Genomic DNA, 19,233 nt, shown 5'->3' on the forward strand with positions numbered 1-19,233 from the left:
TCATAGGTAGGGAACAAAAGAGGTATGGGGGGGCACAAGGAAATGTTTCCCCATCATAAGGTCTCAGTTCCCACCTTCAACAAGGTCAACTGAACCTATGGAACCCCTTTCTATATTAATTTACCCTGGAAGGGAAGTAGGATAGGAAGAATCTAGGAACTCAGCAAGATATGGCAACAGACTACTATACTGCATTTCTACCTTTCAAAGGCCAGATATGAAGGGACATTAGCTAGCCTCTGATCTCTGCCATATGGGGAAACAATAATGCAGAGACATGCCCATGAAGGACAGGAGACCATGGAACATGCACTTGCAAACTTAGTGTTCTAAAAGAACAGTGGTGAAATCTGTTCTTAATGCCCAGGAAGGTTCATTTTCTCTCTAACAGAGGACCCCCTCCCCCCAGTTCAAAAAGCAAATGCAATCAAGTTATTTCATTTAGAGGAGATTAACAGCATAGTTTACTTGGGACCAAATCTTTAACCCCAAAGACCAAAAGAACACGGCAGCAAGTTGATGATTAATTTCACCAGCCTAAAGGACAACTTGGAGGAAATTGGAAGAGGCATTGGGCTGCTTCACAAATACAAAAATTCGACAAAGTCTGTAGGAATCATGATGGTCTAAGCTGAGCAGTGAAGTCTTGAGCTAGCAGGTCTTTGTCTCACTTTATTCCCCCCCTCACTCCTTGTTGGGGTAGGTTTGGGTTGTATGTGGAGTTGGTAGTGGTTGTATGTGTGTTGGGGGGTTGGGGGGTTGGCTGTGCTTTACTCCCTGCTGAGAAAGATGCAAATGAACCAAGTGTTGTATTAATGAGATATATTAATTAGTCAACATAGCTCTCCAGTAATCCTATTGGGTGCCATTCAAACAGTCTAGCTCACAAATGATCACACCTAGACTGCAACTGTAGAAGTCCCAGAAACGTCTGCCTTGCCCTGCTCCCTGATACTCCCAGTTCATTCCATCTCAACCCTTTTCACATCGTTCTCTCCCAAAATTTGTTTTAGGCTCTCAACTATAGTAAGGAAGCCTGTAACAAAGAAAATGCATGTTCTTTGCCATAATATAGCTCTTTCTCTTCACTTTCATATAAAGTGAAAAAGCCCGTGACAAAGCAAATACAGGCCCTTCTCCAAAATATATTATTTATCTGTCTGTCCATGCATGCATCCATCCATCCCACTCATACCAGGATATACCTGGGACTCTGCTACCATGACGTCTTTCATGATAGGCAACCCAACTGGCTCATTGTTCTCCAGCTTCACACAGATGACTTGGTAGCCTCGGATCTGGCCATGCTGCTTGTTAGAGATAGGTGACTTCCAGGTAACACGAATGGTTGTGGAGTTCACTGATTCTACCTCCACTTTCCGAGGTGGAGCACTGGGCACTGGAAGGCACATGAGAAAATTTCATCAGAGACAACAGCATTGCTTCTGGGGTGGAGGAGACACACATCACCCCAGATTACAAAGCAGAATTCACAGTAGAGTGAATGGCAAATATCCATGATTGTACTGTGGGACTAAGCTGTCCTGCTATTCAAGGCGTGGCATAAGGAGATGCAAAGCTCTGTCTAGATTACTAGTACCCACACAACCCAATATATACATATCAATGAGTGGACATATTACAGGCACAATGGGAACATAGTTAATGATTTACCATGAATATGCCAGGAGCGTCCACTTCATACCTCCATAGTGAATGGAAAAACAAACCACAACCCCTAGCTATGGGAGTTGCTCGAGAAGAATACCACGGTCAAAGCTATCAAAAGCCACCAAAAGATCAAGGAGAACAAGCAGGGTTACACTCCCTTCATCTGTTTCCCAACAAATGTCATCAACCAGGGGGACTAAGGTGCTTTTGGTGTAAAGTCTGGGCCTGAAACTGGACTGAAATTAATGATTTACTGTGTCCAAATGCTGCCACTGATGAAAATTTATTAAATTTATTAAAATTGCTCTAAGGTCAGCTGCTCTATAGCCTAAAGTGGGAGGCTGGTAATGAGGGAGGAAGGCAGTCCTAGGAGACTCATATTCTTGGCTGGCCATTCAGCTTACAGAATGATTTCTGAGAGCAGTGTTCCTTCCAGAGAGCATCCTTGCTGTATTGCTACTCAGAATTTGCTTGAAAAAAATAAGACCAGAATTCTGTTATTGCAGGGCAAATCCACAGCCCCTGTAAACACACTGTGTCCCATTTGCTAGTGCAGAACAAGGTTAATTGGGGGCAGAGAACTGGATGGAACCTGTAAGGACTGTTCTACGCAGACACTCGGCAGGCAGGCAAGGCAGCCGCTCACCCTCTGGCAACTGGTTGTTTCCACAGATCTCACTCTTAATTGCAGATAATTACTTGAAGAGGAGCACAGAGGGGAAAGATACATATATTAGCAGGGGGAGGAGGCAAGCCTAATCGGTGAATGAGAAAGGGGATCGTGGACCTCATTCCATCTTTCTGCATAAACTGCAAAATGGGGCGTCTTTCCCAGATGGTTATTCCTCATCCGAAAAATGTGTGGAAAGCAAACTACATTGCAGTGTAGTAACTGGACAACATTCCCCTTCTGCTCCAACAGTTAGACATGGCTAGGAAAGTGCTTGTGACGGTTCTGTCAAGGCACAGCAATCACGAGACTTACCTATACCTGCCGATAAAGGGCAGAGTCTTAAGCTAACAGCAACTGCCAAGGGACTGAATTGTTGGGTCAATGGAGGTCACCCCAATTATGAGGAGGGTATATTAGCTACCAGTACTTTTCAAGATTCAAAAAGCACTCTCACCCCCTTTTTGTGCTACCACCTATGAAAAATGAGTGCATCAGAAGGTTTTAAAACCACTCCTGACAGAGAGCTTAGCTGGAAGAGCCAACTGTACGGCCCTCAAACTTATGCAGAGAGCTTGCTGCGACATTTCTAGGGTAGCAGTGTCCCTCCGGCTAAGGCTTTGCTAAATGAGAACTGAAGCAAACAATTCAGGCAGCAGGACATACAGATGTGCAAGCAAGCTTCAGAAGTAGGCAATGAACATTGCTATGCAAGGCTTTACAGGGCTGCAGTGGTGCAAGCAACAGCACAGCATGGGTGGTACAACTGAAGTATGCCTGCTCTCAGTTTACTGAGTGGCTCCCTTTTTCTATTTGCCTCTCTGTGCCCTTTCTGGTCTCTGAGGCAAGGATGCAGCCTGGGAAGCGCCTTCTGACAGTGCAAGGACTGGCACTTTCTACAGAAGAGATTTAAACTGGCATGACATATCTGACAGACTAGCCATAACAATGCAATTTTTGCTTCAGAATGTCCTTGATAGAGAGCTGCTTTGCCCATGTGATAGAGAAGAGGAACAGATTCATGTAGGAAGCAGGCATTTTGATTATATTTCATACATATTAACCCCATCATTCTTATTGACTACATTTAGACACCACCCCCCCCATTTCTGTAGAGCCGAGAACAGCACTACAAATGCTATTCCTTTGGCAGGACCCAAAAGAGCCCTTGTTACCTTCAGTCATGGGTCAGGAACCTACCGTCTTCATCAGTGCGAACCCAGACCGGGATGCTCTCTGGCCCAGGACCCACGTCTGTGTGAGCCCTCACCCACACTTTGTACTCTGTCCATTTCTCCAGGCTGTTGATCTCCCAGCTTGAATGTTCGTGTCCAATGCCCTCAACCACACGCTTGCTGGTGTCCTCTCCTTCCACCGCTTGGTATGCGATAGAATACTGTGTGATGACTCCATTGCGGCTCTGAGCCGGTGGTGGTACCCAACTTACCCGGATAGAGGTGGAGCTGGTGCTTACACACACGACCTCTTGGGGTGGGGCAGAAGGGGCTAGGGATAAATAAAATGAAGCAAGTGGGGAGATGAGGGGAAATGATTGGGCAAAATACATAATTTACAGGGAGCTCTTACCCGGCCAACAGAGCCTCAATAAACATAGAACAAAACCCACTAGGCCCGATTCAACTGAATAGTCGTCTGGCTATTCCCTCTCATTCACCTGTGCACCCCACCAACTACTCTGGGGGATTGGGTGAACCCCCAGAACTGGGTGCAGTGGGGGGGGGAGTAGAAGAGATATTATTCCATCTGGCAAGCAGATATGCTATTCCGCCTGGCCTTTAATTTGAATTGAGTCTGATCTATTATTTTCCTTCTGTTCCCTCCCCATCCCCTTTTATGAAGATTACTCGCTCTGAGACCCCACAGCTAATTCTCCCCTAGCCTCCTCTGTAGAGGTTGCCTAAAAAGAAGAGAGAACTAGAAAGTACAAGACTTAGACAGATGTGAGATCAATAGGATAAGTAACAGATGAGAATAGGAGAGCAGGAATCAAGAAGGAAGAATCTGAAGTATGAAAATTATTGAAACCAAGAAGAAAAGTAAGGACAGTGTTGTTTTGTTCCTTGAATAACCTGATGATGCTCAAGCTGAGGAAGGCTATTGGAGTATACATCTTCTGAGGACAATCTGACTGTACACTAACTGGCAAGCAAGCAATCCTGGAGAATTGGATTCTTTGCATCTGACATATTGCTCCAAACCTGGGAGCAGGGCACAGAACTGGAGGCTCCTAAGGCTATGAGGAAGGTTCCTAAAGAGGTAAAAAAAAGTACTACAAACAACACTGCTGAGGTGGATCTGAAAGGTAGAGAGTAAAGAAAGAAAGCCAAGGCAATGCAGGAAAGTAGACAAAGTGAATATAGGTATAACCCAAGAAGGATACATGGGGTATGAAAAGCAGACAAGAAGAGAGCCTAAATTAACTGGAAACAATCCTTTTACTAATGAATTTGGAGATTTTGGAGAACAGGCCTCACTTGACAAAGCTCTCAGCAACTAGAAGCAGAAGAACTATCAGCAAGCATAATAAATGGATCAACACATGAGACACAGTGATTTCCCACATCTACTGATGGCTGGGTAAGAGTCACACCTGAATAGTGCCAATAATAAGCTGCAGCTTAACATCAGAGGACAAAATAAAACATAGCAACACAAGCAAAATACATGGGAAAAGTACATGAGAAAGAAATGCACACCAACATGCACGTGCACACCCACACACCCACACACACATTTTGAACCATGACACACACAAATATTCTCAGAGGCAAAATGAACCCATTCACTATTCTCAGGTTATGCCCTCCCTGGAGATGTAAGGGCCTCTAAATCATGCTTATGAGAATGGCTACTTGTGTGATGAGCACTGGGTAACCTAATTTCAATGTTTCTATGTTTAGTACCAGATGATATTATCCTCAAGAAAAATGCTAGGAGCGGCAGCACTTTTCCCAGAGATAATGTATCAAAGGACATAGATCCTATGTGTGATTAGAGGAGCATCTTATTTGGGCTGTTCAACAATTAAGGTCAGGATTCCCCATATCTGCCTTTGCAAACTATTCTTCTAAAACAGAAAAAAAAATGGCTTCAAGTTTTCATTTGAGCCAGGGTGCAGCCTTGGATCCCAAGTTCTCAAAAATCATGCCCTGCCTGAGCTGCTTAATCCTTCCCTTGTTAGCTGCCTTTCCCTCAAACTCCACCCCACTGTTTTCATCTTGTCTGTTTCACTGAATGTGTTTACCTTGCAAGCACAAACCTTGAACTCCATTGGGGTGGGGTGGGGAAAACAACTTGAAAGGTAAAGCACTGTTGTCCTATACCACAGGGGTAACCAATGTGGTCTCCTCTGTATGTTGTGGACTACAGCTCCGATAATCCCTGACTATTGGTCATGCTGGCTGGGGTTGATGGAGTTTGGGCCCAAAGCATTTGGAAGGCATGGTGTTGGCTACTCTATCCATTTCCCACTGCTAAGCTGTCCTTCCATGAGGAAGGGACTAATGGCTAACATGGGTGAATATGACTAGTGTAATATGTAGTTTAGCCTGGAGTATATGCAGTTATATTCCCTCATAAAAGCTAAAGCACAGACACCTGGAACTAGGAGATATAGCCAGGGATGGAGCCAGAGCACCTATCTTTTTATAGTATGAAACATTGCCGAGGAGGATCAGTATCATAGGAGTTCTGTGTCAGAGAGATCTCCCTTGCTTCTGTCCCCAGAGACCATTTAGTATGCTACTGGGAACACTTTAGAAATAGTTTGCTAAATCAGCATATGGCCCTATGTTAAACTCAGATGCTTCACCACCTCCACATGCAATGTGTGATGGCAAAAAAGCAAGACTAGATGAGAAAAATGTTCAACAGAAATTGGTCTTGAGGCATGCAATCCCATTAACTTTTCTATCAATTAGCAGAAACTTGGATTTTACGGGTTTCTCACAACACATCAGGTCTGCAAAAAAAGCTGTTTTCAGACACTGTTCAAGGAAAGGTAAGCTTTAGAATTCCTACCGATGGGCTCTTTAGAACAGGTTTCCCAGTGATCATAGCCACTTAATTCATGCTCCAAATGTTACATTTCATAGGGAAACGTGCTTTGGCACTACATGCCTTCACCCCTCACCTGGGAGTTGTGAAGAGAGGTTTCTTCCTTTACCTGTGGACTAGAATCCATGAATGGCTAAAATGGCACAACATCAGGATTAGCCTTCCTTTAATTGCTGGACTATAAATTCTTTGCACAGACTCCTAACATGGCCCAGCTACACAGAGCTATGCATGAGTCACAGGTTGGAGATATCTGCATTACTATTTGCTTCTGATATTTGTCTGTTATGCCTTGTTAGTATGATGGCTGGGCAAGTGCACAGTCATGGCCTATCAATACACATGCTCCATCAGCAGCTGCTAACAGAACAATTAATAGTTTCCACATTCAGTTTGTGTCCCCCAATGTAAAATATTTATGATGCCTCCCTCTGAATATTGTTTCATATATTTTTGTCCAATCGTCCTGGCACTAAGATCCCATTAGCTAAAGAGCAAGTTAAACAGGACTGTTGGAATTCTTATGATTGATGTGCTAATGAAAGGAGGAAAGGTCATTCCAATCATAAGTGGAGCAGTTCTTCCCCACCCTGATTCATCCCAGGCACTCTCTGGCTCCACACAGAGAGGGTGGCTGCTGCCTCCTCTATTGCTTGCCCCACACAGCCACTAAATCCTTGACAGATGGCACAAATGAAAATGTCTCACTTTTCCCCTTTAATGCTTTTTGCATAAAAGCAAGCCCCAAAATCGTTAGTGAAAACAAGCTTATCTCAGAGCTCTTTGATAGCTTTAATCTGCTTATGTGCAGCACTCTGAGCTGCCAATAAAGGTGCATTGGTCTCCTACTCCACCAGCACATGGGCTCAGAAGAGAATTAAAGTGATCCAGCTTGGGTCACCTCTTTATCTGGCCTTCTGACTTACTTCACTGTTTGCCTCAAGCCTTCAAAGCCTTGGAGCAAAACCCACGCAGCAGTCTTCTTCCTCCTTCCACTCCATAAAAGTCAAGCATCCACATGCACCACACACCTCACTCAGCACACATCCCCTTAAGAAGCTATTAATCATTCAATCTACTTGCAAAGATCAGATCCCGCCACCCCCTCAAGTTAATTCTTCCAGGCTTGCAAATGCCTGCAGTGTAGCAGTAATGCAATGTGTGCATCGCTCCTCTTGTACAGAGATGATTGTCTGGAAGGGGCAGGGAAAAGGCGAGCAATGGTGTCTCTGACTGGGGTATGAGGTACATGCACAGCAGGAAGGTGCATGCACGAGGTGCAGATATCAAACACCCACTACAACTGAATTGCATGGGGAAGAGGATGTGCCAGTAAACTCACAGAGATACAGGGAATAAATCTCATCAGCTTCTCCCACCTATTCCCTTTGCCCAGCATATCTGTGAGTCCACCTGTTGAAAGGGGAAAGCATGGACTGAAGGACAATGGGACAAGACTTACCCTGGGCAAATGGCCCCTGCATCAGAGCCACAGCTGGCCTGTCCTCTCCACATTTCTCTTGCTACTGGTTCCAACCTCTCCATTAACTCTCATACAAAAGTGCAATAAGATTTTGTCCCTCACTCACACTCTCAACCAAACAGAGACACTTACTGGACTGTGCTGTTCGAGCTTCCAAAACTGGGGTATAGACCCCTAGACCCAGCTCAGAGCGGGCTGCCAGCTGGAACTTGTAGAGTGTGTCCGGCTTGAGCCCTTCAAGTGCATATGATGAGGTCTGGTCAAAGTCCACCTTATGCTAGAAAAGGCAAGAGGCAAGTTTTTCTTTTACTTGGATTGGGGGGGAGGGAGGGAATAACATAGCTATTGACACCCGAGTACTGGACTCTTAGCCGTGGATGCCTACCAGTACTGCATACTAAGAATCATGCAATAGAGCAATCTATGCTCATCCTATGTAACCCTGAAAGCCATTATTTAAAGGAGATGATTTTACTTCCCCACAGATGATGTGCATTCTCATTATAGCCATGAGAAAAGAATCACTTTCAGTTCCCAGACACTGGAACCTTTTGGCTAATGAAGTATGTGTTGACATAGGTGCAAGTAAGTTAGCATATATAGAAGACAAGCTGTGATAGGTCTTCACTTCAGAGCCACCACCTAATGGTTCAAAGGCCAGATAACTTCTGAGGCCTGATCCAACTATTATGTGGCAATATGACTGCCAACAAAACTTACTGCTGCTCTTGCAGGAGCAGGAGCTCTTGCAGCTATCATAGGGAGGTGAAACTCTGGTATAGGTTCATAATCCAATGGGATGTGGATTGCAGTATTCTCAGAGATGCACAAATATGCAAATGCCATTTTCCACAACAATCATACTGGGCCTAACTCTAACAGATATAAAAATAAGTGCCCCATACCCATAGGCTACTTTGGTATAGGTCTTTAACCACCAATGGGTTATGTTGTCCCTCACCTGGATCCCATCTGTTTCTTCCCAATACACCAACTCATACTTGGTGACACGTTCTTGAGGTGCTGGCTGCCAGGTCAGCATGATCCGTGTGTCAGACTCTGCCTCAGCCTGGAAATCAGCTGGCTGAGATGGAACTGGAGACCAATAAAACAAGAGTCAGTTGTGGGAGGGGACTCCAGAGCAGCTTTAGAAAATTTCAAGGTGCAAGCCCTATCATCAACGCACTTCAACAACAGCATTGTCATAAACACAATCTTAACACATTCTCCTAAGCTCCAGGTTCAAACAAAGAGAACTATGTTCTTTCTCAAACTAGTGATTAACCAAAGTATCAACAACTATGCTTAAGTTAACTGTTAACTATGCTGGCAACAGAGTGCTGCTGGAACACCTATTTGAAAAGGACAAATTGCCTACCAAATCCCTAAAGTCTCTGGATCACACTTCAACCTTCGCTCAAAATATTAGCTCTTGGAAACAGTAGGACAGAGAAGGAATAGAGCTCACACAAAACATACATACCACCCTGTTGGGCCTTTATCTGGATAGCATCAGAAGGGGGTCCATCTCCTACTGAGGTGAAAGCCAAGACACGAATACTATAGGTGGCCCCATTTATCAAACTTCCTACAGTGGTGAGATGATGATCATCAGTGTTGTGTTTCTGCCACTTGCTGAGTGGTAGGTGGGGGTCAATGGTGTAGTACACTCGATAGCCACGGATCATCCCATTGGGCTCTTCAGGTTGTTCCCATTGGACCAGCATGGTGCTGGAACTCAGCATCCGTGCCTTCACTTTGAGGGGTGGGCTTGATGGAGCTTGCTCTCCTGTCCGTGCATCCACCAACTCACTAGGGGGACTCCTGCCAATGTTGTTTACAGCAATAATGCGGAACTCATATTCTGAGAAGGGGCTTAGGCCACCAATGCTATAGCGGGTGGTTGCCACACCATCTACTTCTCGGAAAGTGCCCTCTAATGACTTGGACTTATATTGGATGACATAGTAGGAGATAGGGTCAGCATTTCCTGAGTCCCAGGTGAGAGTCACACTGGTAGCTGTCGTCTCCGTTACTAATGGCTCCATTGGAGGTTTTGGAAGAGCTGAAAGCAAAAAGCACAATGTCAGTAATTTGATTAGTGCAAATGCTGTAATGTGCAGAGCTATAAAGGAGGCTTAGATGCTTGCTAACATTTTCCTTTAAAGGCAGAAATCATTTCATAGTCAAGAACGTACATTTTTATATTACACATTACCATATATTGCTTGAAGTGCTTCTTAATGGAAGAGTAAACACAGCAATCATGTTATTAGATGTGCTCAAAGCACTTGCTGGCAGCTGGCTAAATAAAGGTAATTTAAACAAGGAACCAAGTCAGGTTTTCTAAAGCAGAAAGGGTTACTCAGCTGAGGTACACTTTAGGAAGCCAGGTTCATGGCCTTTTCGGAAAGTATACAAGGACAAAAGTAGTTCCATGTCTACTGTTGCTGCAAGAGCAAGAATATGTGGACTGCAGGGACTTGTGGCAAGCATATTTTTGTGGTGGGATGTTAAGGAACCCAATCCTGTTATGAAAGTTCCGAGCATTAACAAGAAAGCAGAACTACTCTAGCACAACTGATCACATCAGCCATTTATCCAAAAAAGATAAATTTGTAGTCAGTACTGTGTTCTACTACCTTGGGATCCTTCAATGTACTGGCTAGGCACAAGGAAAACATTTATGATCATGAAGAAAAGATTGAGAGACTCCCTGACTCCCATAACAATCACCCTCTGGAGCTGTATTAATGTAAATACTGAAATCACATTAGGTTATAGGATGTTTAGTAGGGTAACAGAACTGAAAGACAGGTGCTCCCACAAAGCTTTTTCAAGTGACCTGACAGAGATCTGCTGTCCTGGATGCCATTTCACACCATCCAGATACATGCACAAACCAAACAAATATTAGCTCTTGGGCAGGGCTCTTGAATTACAGTGGAGAGGCCTTATTATTTCTCCCTGAGACTTGCTCTATAATTCTGATGTTTGGCCATTTGGCACACGTGATGTGTCTTAAAAGTCTACACATGTACAGCAGACTCCCTGCTACAGATGTTTGCCGTAAACATGCGAGAAGCTGGAAAGACCTGTGCAACAATGGGGACAGGGCTAATGGTTAGGCTCCACAGCATCTTTGTACTCAGGTTCCCCATTCACACCAATAATGACTGAGTAGGGCTTATGTCACAAGTGCACCCCATTCTGCTACCTGGTACCATGCAGAGGTATAGGATACCATGGAGCAGCTTCTTACCTTTGACAGTGATCTGAGCTGTTGCATGGATTACCCCCAGTGAGGACATGGCTTCGCAGGTGTAGTTGGCCGACTGCGTGATGTTGGTCAACTCTAAAACATTCCTGCCCATTGGCATGTCATCTTCTTTCGTCAGCTCCACGTCTCCGACAATCCACTTCACGTAGGGCATTGGGGACCCCACTGCTACACATGTGAGATTCACGCTCCCTCCAGGCATCACCTCATGGTTACTTGGAGGGATTGAAAATCGAGGTGACACTCGCCGCACTGAAACAAGGAATAGACAACTAGTAGGGTCACAGCCTAGACAATTGATATTCACTCCATACCCAAGGGGTGGGGGAAGGATCAACATTTCTCCTAAGTAGTAGCAAATCAATCCAGAAAAGAAGAAAAGAAAAAAAGACTTCTGAACAAGAGCTGTTCACTTCTCTGCCAAATTTCATACCCAAGGTTATCCCTTTGAGCCACTGGTGTTTTCGGCAGGAGCTCAACTATAGGACTGCCACCATAATTGTTCTCTCAACTAAGTTACATTACGGACACTAAAATGTCTCCTTGTTTCAAATGTACCCACTAATTAGAAAATATGTTCACTCCCTGTCCATAGGGTGTGCAGAACCTCTCAAGGTGGAATAAGTTACTACTGGTTGGTTTCACAGCAAAGCAACCTGCAGGACAAACCTATCTTGCAGGGGCAGCTACAGGGTTTTATTTTTAAATTACTGCATGCATTACTGCTAACTAAAACAGTGTTCCTGTGCAAGATTCAGCAGTGAGCCTGGGGCACCTCACAGCTGGATCAGAACACCTTGCTGGGTAGGAGCTTCATCCTAATAGACAGGAGATCAGATCCAAGCTGACAGCAGAGGGCCTGGGTGACAGGATCCTCTCTCCCATTGGGAATGTGTTCCAGGAGAAAGAACACTCCTTATTTCATCACACAGCATCTATTCATATAAAAGTCTCACTTGGGTTATTTTGTAGACAAACCATTAGATCGGCTAAAGTGCCCCAGCTGTTTGCTGTACACACATCAGTCAGGGAAATGACACTGAGAAATGAAGACCCTTCTTTAAGGCCAGTGTTATGGGCCAATTTAAGGAGGAATAGAGGAACACAACTGAACATAGTAAATCTTTGTCTCCTCTGGGCAAACTCATTTCAAATACATACAATAAAATAAAAAAATAAAAGTGTGGGAGGGAGGGTGCAATGTGTCTCTTCTGGGAAACCTGCTTTTCTGTAATGGAGATGTCACTACACATTTAATATCACAGCCTCTCCAGTCCACAGAGTCAGGGCTGGCAGAGTAGTGAAGAGCTGCAATGCAGAGGGATAGGGTTAGCTGGAAAGCAGTGGGGTGGACTATTTGTTAGCAAGATGGGAGAGACCTGCTCAGGGGCTAAAGCCCACTGGGACTGCCTCATGCTGGGCCTCCTCCTGCGTCATCTCCAGCAACACAAAATCTCGTTAGAATAGGGGCAGCTGCTGACAGACAGGCTGACAAGACTCGGCTCAGCCTGACACTTCCCCTAATCAAATTTCGCTTGAGCTCTCTTTGATGATTCATTCCCAAACTAGCAGACTCACAGAAATAGACTGAGCACAGAAGCCCCCACATTAGAATGTACAACAGAGTGAGGGTTTGGGGATAAATTAGACAATGCTGTCAACAGTGACAAAGCAGAGCTCATCAGCTCCTCACCAGCTTTTTTAAAGGGGCCCTCCCATAATGATAATGTGCATGTTATCAAATGTCTATATAATCTAGTGGGTTGTTCCTTTTAATCAATTGTTCAATCTCAGATCAATAATTGTGTGCCTGGTCACCAGTGAAAGGCTTGCTCCCTGCCTGACAGGGGAGTGCACCCCCAAACAAGACAGAAATTAAAGCAAATCAGCGCTCTAACAGAGTTATGAGAATACCCTGGTATTTAATGGACATGGCAATGGATCAACATGATGGGGTGGTTGTCCAACGCAGCCTGGTTCTGATCGGCAAGAGGCAGGACTCGTTCTCCCCCCCACAATGAACATGGTATTGAGCCAGTACATGAAGAGGTTTGTTCATTTGTTGTGTTTTATTCCAGGGACCAACCAACTTCCCACCCGCTCACCAACCAAACTGGTCTCAAAGAAAAGCAAGCTTGAGTAGTAACACAACAGGCTCGTGCACGGCAATAATTAATTGACTTGACATGCGCCAGACAGGAAAGAGGCCAGGTATGGGAAAGAAGCTGCTACATAAAATCTTGACAAAAAACAAGGGTGGGAAGGTTGAAATGCACAGATAGGCAAGCACGAGGAACAGGAATGAGACTGGAAGGAATTCATGCAGAAGGGCTGAAAGAATTCAGTAGCATGCAGAAACCACCTCTGCCATCCACTCCAGTGAGAACCAAGCAAGATAGCTCCTACAACTACCTCCGATTACCTAAGCCACCTTCAGATGCATGCATGAGCAGTGGTTAGAATTAGAGTGAATCTCCACCAGAACAGCATTCCCTGACATATCTCTCAGACATCAGTCCCCAGCTGTCTCCTTTGTGGCCGTAAAAAGACCTGTCAAGACCATGCTTGGGAAGAAAGAACACGGCTTGTGAATCTGCCGATAAGCGCTTTAGTTCATTCAGCAAAGAGCTACCTCTCGCCCTTTTTGAAAGCTGCTGTTTACTATTCTAGCGGCAGGGGAAGAGAAAAGGTTACTCGACAATGTATCAGAGAGGGGTCTCTTCTAGCCTAGCCACAGGATGAATGGCAATGAAAATCTCTTCCCCCCCTCCAATCCCCACACAAAACCAAGCCGATTTAAAGAAAGGCTGTAGGCAAGCCCCTTCCCCAGGGGTAGGTTACTCAAAAAGAGGATCGGAAATCAGAGCACTTCTGATTCCACAAGACGACTCAGCCAAATGTCACTCTTATGACTGAGCAGAGATATGCATCTCCCTAAGGCCAACACAGACACTAAGCTGATGAACCTTTTCTTTCCTATTGGTACGTTGATGCAGCAACAGTTCAAGATTGGTTACAGGGCATAAAGGTGCAGAAGTGAGGCTGCTGCCTTAGTTCTTCACTCAGTTTCCACTGTTTCATTTCCAAAAAAATGCTTGCCTTCTTCCTGCCCTAGGTTGCCCTATTAATGACCTAGCCTCAACAGATTGTCCTCCAGCCACAATACGTTGCCTAAGTACTGCACCGTGCAAGCAGAATAGATTGTTTCTGTTGGTCAGAAGGGGTGGTGGCAGGAACAGCTTCCACACTAAGGCTGTGGAGACCCCGACAGTACCCAGTGTTTGTTGACCTTATGCTGTGCCTGCCTCTGTAGCATCACTTTGGTGGTTTCTCTCTTCCAGTCTGGTTGCAAATACTCTTCAGATGTGCTGCAAATCAAATTGTAGTTCTCATTATGTAGAGGGGAAGAACAGAGGCAAGGTGATCAATGGAGGCTCAGTTGTGTGCCCTACTAGCGAGTGGGAGGCAACCTCCCTTCTATCTAGTCTTTCCTTGGCTATTAAACTACACACTGAGATCTTAAAATGTCAATAAAACAGGAACAGATGGGCTTAGAGATGCTACTGTCAATCCAGGCTGGATTATAATCTAGAAAGAATGCCTGGGAAGGTTAGAAAGGAGGTGGATTCCAACCTAGCACCAGTATAGCATTCCTGGGTAATTGGCAGCTTCTTTGTGGGCAGAGTCCAGTGGGATGTGAAGCACAGCTGTCAATCAGCATTAGAACACTCTGGCAGAGCAGAACTAGTAAAGGTTGCTTACACAGCATCCCCAAGCATGCATACGGTTCTAGCTTCCACTGGGCTCCAATCTTTCTCCTGCCTCTGGCATGACAATCAATAATTAAGGCAGCTCCATTCCCACCAATTGCAGGAATCTGCAGAAATCCTCTTCCAATTTACAAAGCAAATCACAAGGACCAAATGAGAGTAGATGCCTCCTAAATATTTCCAGTATCATTCACACTATCATGACTTCTTTTCTCAGTAGAATTTGTCAGAGTTTTTTTGTTTTGTTTTCTGTAAACTCCTTTTAGATAAAGCAGAAGTGAGCAACTTGGTGATTTTGGAAGAAACCACATGGGGAAAACTATTGTAAAGGTCTATGGGTAATGGTGTTCCAGGTTTATTTCAGCAGACTATCGAATATGAAATTCACTGTTATTCATCCCAGAGCATGGCATCCTATATGACTCACAAAAGAGGAAAATCCCCCAGGCTTCCCTACGGAATGGAGCATGCAGGGCAATCATTTGGCAGTCAAGGTGGAAAGTAAGTGACATACCCTGAGCCATCTCACAGCAGTGGAGGTGATAAGAACACACCAGTAGAGACCAGCTCCACATTCTGGAAGGTGGGGAGGGGAGACGCAGGCAATACCACAAAGGGAGGTGGAGAAGTGTTAATAATTTAGCATGCATTAGCGTGCACCTTCCTTGCATCCAGAATAAATGTGCATGGATCAATCAACCTGCTTAGCTCAGATTAGAGCAGCTGCTTCTCGGATTTCATAAAAACACTGAGGTCATCTCACTAAAAGTCCTCCTCCCATCACTTTTCTACTTCCATCATGGGAAACTCCAGGCACTAAGCAACTGCTAAAAGCTGGGCAGTTTTAACAACTATTAACTGATTACTGCAGCAGAGCTAAGAGAAGTAAGGCCACTGGAAAATAATAAAAGAAGGAGTGCTAGAGTCACACTAAAAGTGAAAGGCACCAGCCAGCCAAAATTAATTTACAGTAAAAGATGAATTCCTGTTGTTGTTGTTGTTAGCACTTTTGGACAGTAGGATCAATGGTGTGCTATTTTTAAAAATTCCTTAATAAGCAATTTGCTTTTGTCACTCGCAAAGCTTCAACTCTTTTCATAGTCTGACTTTAAAATCTCATACACAAACCCCACTTCATCTTCTGCAAGTATTGCATCTGACCATGACGTGCTTAGGGATTTTAATCTTTGTCAAAAGTTGTTTCCAGATTCTGGAGTATTAATTAAAGTTCAACATTGTGCGTCTTGATTTAGCTTTTAGCACTCTCAGTTGTGACAAAATGCCAGAACCATCCAGAAACAAAGCCAAGGTAGTAACCATCATTGCAATATAATTTTGACTTTCGCAAAACATTTTATTCAAGATATCTTAATTTTGAGTGGGAGACTATGCAAATTGATCCCCTCCTTCAGGTAGCGAAACTGCTTTAATAAGCTGTTCATGCCAAAGACAACTGTCGCCTCTCTCAATTCTTCCATAATATAAATCTCATTTTCCTGACACCCGCACAAGTTTGCTACCTGGGTCAGCTTACATGTATGGTTTTGTTTCTGGCTTTGTGGGAACGCTGGGGTAAAAGCAATGCTGTTGGGAAACTAAACAATCCTTTCTCCTGTATTGTCCAGTGTCCATGGCTCTGTCTTACTCTGCTTATCACAACTGCTTCTGGAAGGTGGGCAAACTGGAAAAATTATCAGATCTGAATAGCTCCTCCACCCCTTCTCATACTTGTCATTACTGTTTTAAACAATATATCCTGATGGAAAGGTAGTTCCTAGGGCCTCACAATCTACTGACAGAATCACCAGCAGGAGGGAGAAGACTGGAAGGAAAAAAAAGATGCATTTAGAGTCTAAACTCCTGTTCAAACAATGCCTCACTATTTATGTTCCTAATACATCCCTGAGTGCTGACATTTTATAGACAATTTCCAAAACAGGGCCTAGCCATTTTTGGATTATATTTCAGCTATAACTTTTAGAGCTAATTATTTGCGCTGAAAACCCCATATAAAAGAGGATCTATCATTACAGCAGAGCAATGCCAAAGACCTATCACGGTTCGGCCTAGTGACACGCTAATAGCAAAGCAAGGGAGAGGCAGACTCTGCAGCTCTGGAATTTACATTCATTCACTTCTGAAAATAACACAGCATTAAGGGGGGGGGAGAGAAAAGAGCTGCCATATCAAGATAAAACAACTCCTTAATAAATAACCTGGTAGCAATCGCAGAGCAATAATTAAATGCATGGGTGAACAGTACACAGTTGTAAGTAAAGCTGGGGGGGACGGGACAAAAACTAAGATGCAATTATCAGTGCCAAACAAATTATAAGGCTTGGAACATCCCACTGGAATATTTAGCATCTAACATATCTCTCCCCATTAAATGTTTGAGCTTTGGGACATTTCTGGTGGGCTGGGACCAAGCAACATCCTGGTCAAGGGCTGTTCCACATATGCCTTTTTCTCACAAGGGTGTTGCGAAACATGTACTTCTGGGAATATAGTGTGAAAATAGTGCCTGTTTTCCACAGGCTAGTGGTTGTAGCTTTGAAACAAGAAAGAAAGAAAGACAACTGAAAAGCAGTTTGCTAGATGAAGTATTCTGATAGATTTTTAAATAGCATAGTTTTATGGAAACTTAACTGGATGGAATGGAAACCTAAAGGAATTAGAAATTTTATTTATTGATGCAGAATATGATATATTTTAATGAAACTGGAACAAAAAGTTGGATTTAAAATGAATTTTGAGCATATAAGTTGAGATATCATGCTGAATTATAGAGAAGTGTATACATAACACTTGTGAATAACATTAATGATGTTGATGTATGGTTTGTAAAGTGTAACTAATAATAAAAATAAAACACACCCATTTGTGCACTGGAGAAAATGGAAGTCACACTTATTATTTTAATATGTGAAGGTGTAAGCATAATGCATGAAACAGCCCTAAGCGTATATCTGTCAATCAAGGCTACTTTTGCTATTGATATATGCTGGTGGTTCCACTGGAAGAAGGGATTTAATTTGTTCAGGTTACTTGACCTTGCACATGAAAGTGCCAGGCAAACAGAATCTGTGCAGCTTCAGAACGTTTCACTATCTCTCAGCTTCAATTCCTGCCAGGATCACATGCAATGTTGCCCTAAACAAGCTTTGGTTTATGTCTGAAAACAAGAAAACTTTCTCCCCTTCTTAAGGGGAGCATATTCAGAGAACTAAAATGAAAACAAAAGCAACAGCTCTGGGACAACTGCAATGACAGCTCATTAAACAAGTTCTAATTCTAATGAAGTTCACTTAGTATGGCTGTGTAGCAGTTTGAGGAGTCTTGGTTTAAGGGAATGTCCAAATAGCAGTGTCTCAGGCTTCATGTACTTTAGTGCTATTGTGCTAAACAAGATGCACAAACAACTGAAGAGTAACTTGGAAAAGTAGGTGCTTTTAAAGTACAGACTTCAACCAGAAGTCCTGGCATGCAGAACAGGGTAGTCACTGTCCTGTGACCATTACAGGTACACAGGAAAAAGTGTGGGAACATAAGGGATGCAATAGCGGAGCATCTGGACTGAGGGATGAACATTATCCCCTTCAGAACTAAGGCATAGACATTTCCTAACTCTCAATATCTACCACTCTCTATTAATTGGTCATTTTAGGGCCTATAAAGTTATGGATTCTGTTTCTTTCATCAAAGGAATAATACCTTGGGTCAGAGAAAGTTGGTGATATATCTATAGGAATTGCTTCAGGTTATGGCACTGCTAAGTCCAGGCAACATCCTCTCTTAATTTCAATACTCAGCACCATTTTGAAAATACCCGATTTAGAACAGAAATTGAACTTCAATGGAAATATTGGAGTAGCTTAAGCCACCTGCTAATTTTGATGTCTACCAATCACCTTTTGTCTAATATCTTGGTGCAACACAGCACTGTCAATAAGAGAAAGGCAGGTAAGATAACGGCACACCTTCCTTTCTCTAGTACAGTTGTTGCCCTTGCTGAGTGAGTCCTTGTCCAGGGAAGAATGAAGTCCCTGGGTTTCAGGTATACAGGTAACAATCCTATAAACAAAAATGATCCAGCATGAGAAAACTCTGCTTTTTCAATTACATCAGTGGTGCTTTGCGTGTATCATAAACACAGCATCTCAAACGCAAGTGTGATGTGGAATGAATTCAATGTGTTTAAAAGGCAGCTATGGTGCCTCTATCAGTTGCTCCTTCCTCTTCCTACTCTATACCAAGCAGCTTACACTGTGAGCAAGGGGTG

At 43.7% G+C, this 19,233-nt stretch overlaps 1 protein-coding gene across 20 annotated transcripts in view; it reads right to left on the reverse strand.

Annotated features, from left to right (window-relative positions):
• PTPRF (protein tyrosine phosphatase receptor type F) overlaps positions 1-19,233 on the reverse strand; it is a 478,748-nt gene that overhangs the window by 59,501 nt on the left and 400,014 nt on the right. For 14 of the 20 annotated variants that reach the window (XM_053392724.1, XM_053392737.1, XM_053392733.1 and 11 more), the window contains 6 exons: positions 11,164-11,433; positions 9,385-9,966; positions 8,863-8,996; positions 8,034-8,178; positions 3,542-3,847; positions 1,206-1,399 (listed from right to left, as the gene is read on the reverse strand). In XM_053392724.1, the coding sequence (XP_053248699.1) occupies positions 1,206-1,399; positions 3,542-3,847; positions 8,034-8,178; positions 8,863-8,996; positions 9,385-9,966; positions 11,164-11,433 (1,631 nt within the window). The remainder of the gene's footprint in view (positions 1-1,205; positions 1,400-3,541; positions 3,848-8,033; positions 8,179-8,862; positions 8,997-9,384; positions 9,967-11,163; positions 11,434-19,233) is intronic. The other 6 variants (XM_053392743.1, XM_053392742.1, XM_053392741.1 and 3 more) reach the window with 1 other exon arrangement.

This window comes from Podarcis raffonei, chromosome 6 (genome assembly GCF_027172205.1).
Source record: "Podarcis raffonei isolate rPodRaf1 chromosome 6, rPodRaf1.pri, whole genome shotgun sequence".
Taxonomy (NCBI): Eukaryota; Metazoa; Chordata; class Lepidosauria; order Squamata; family Lacertidae; genus Podarcis; species Podarcis raffonei.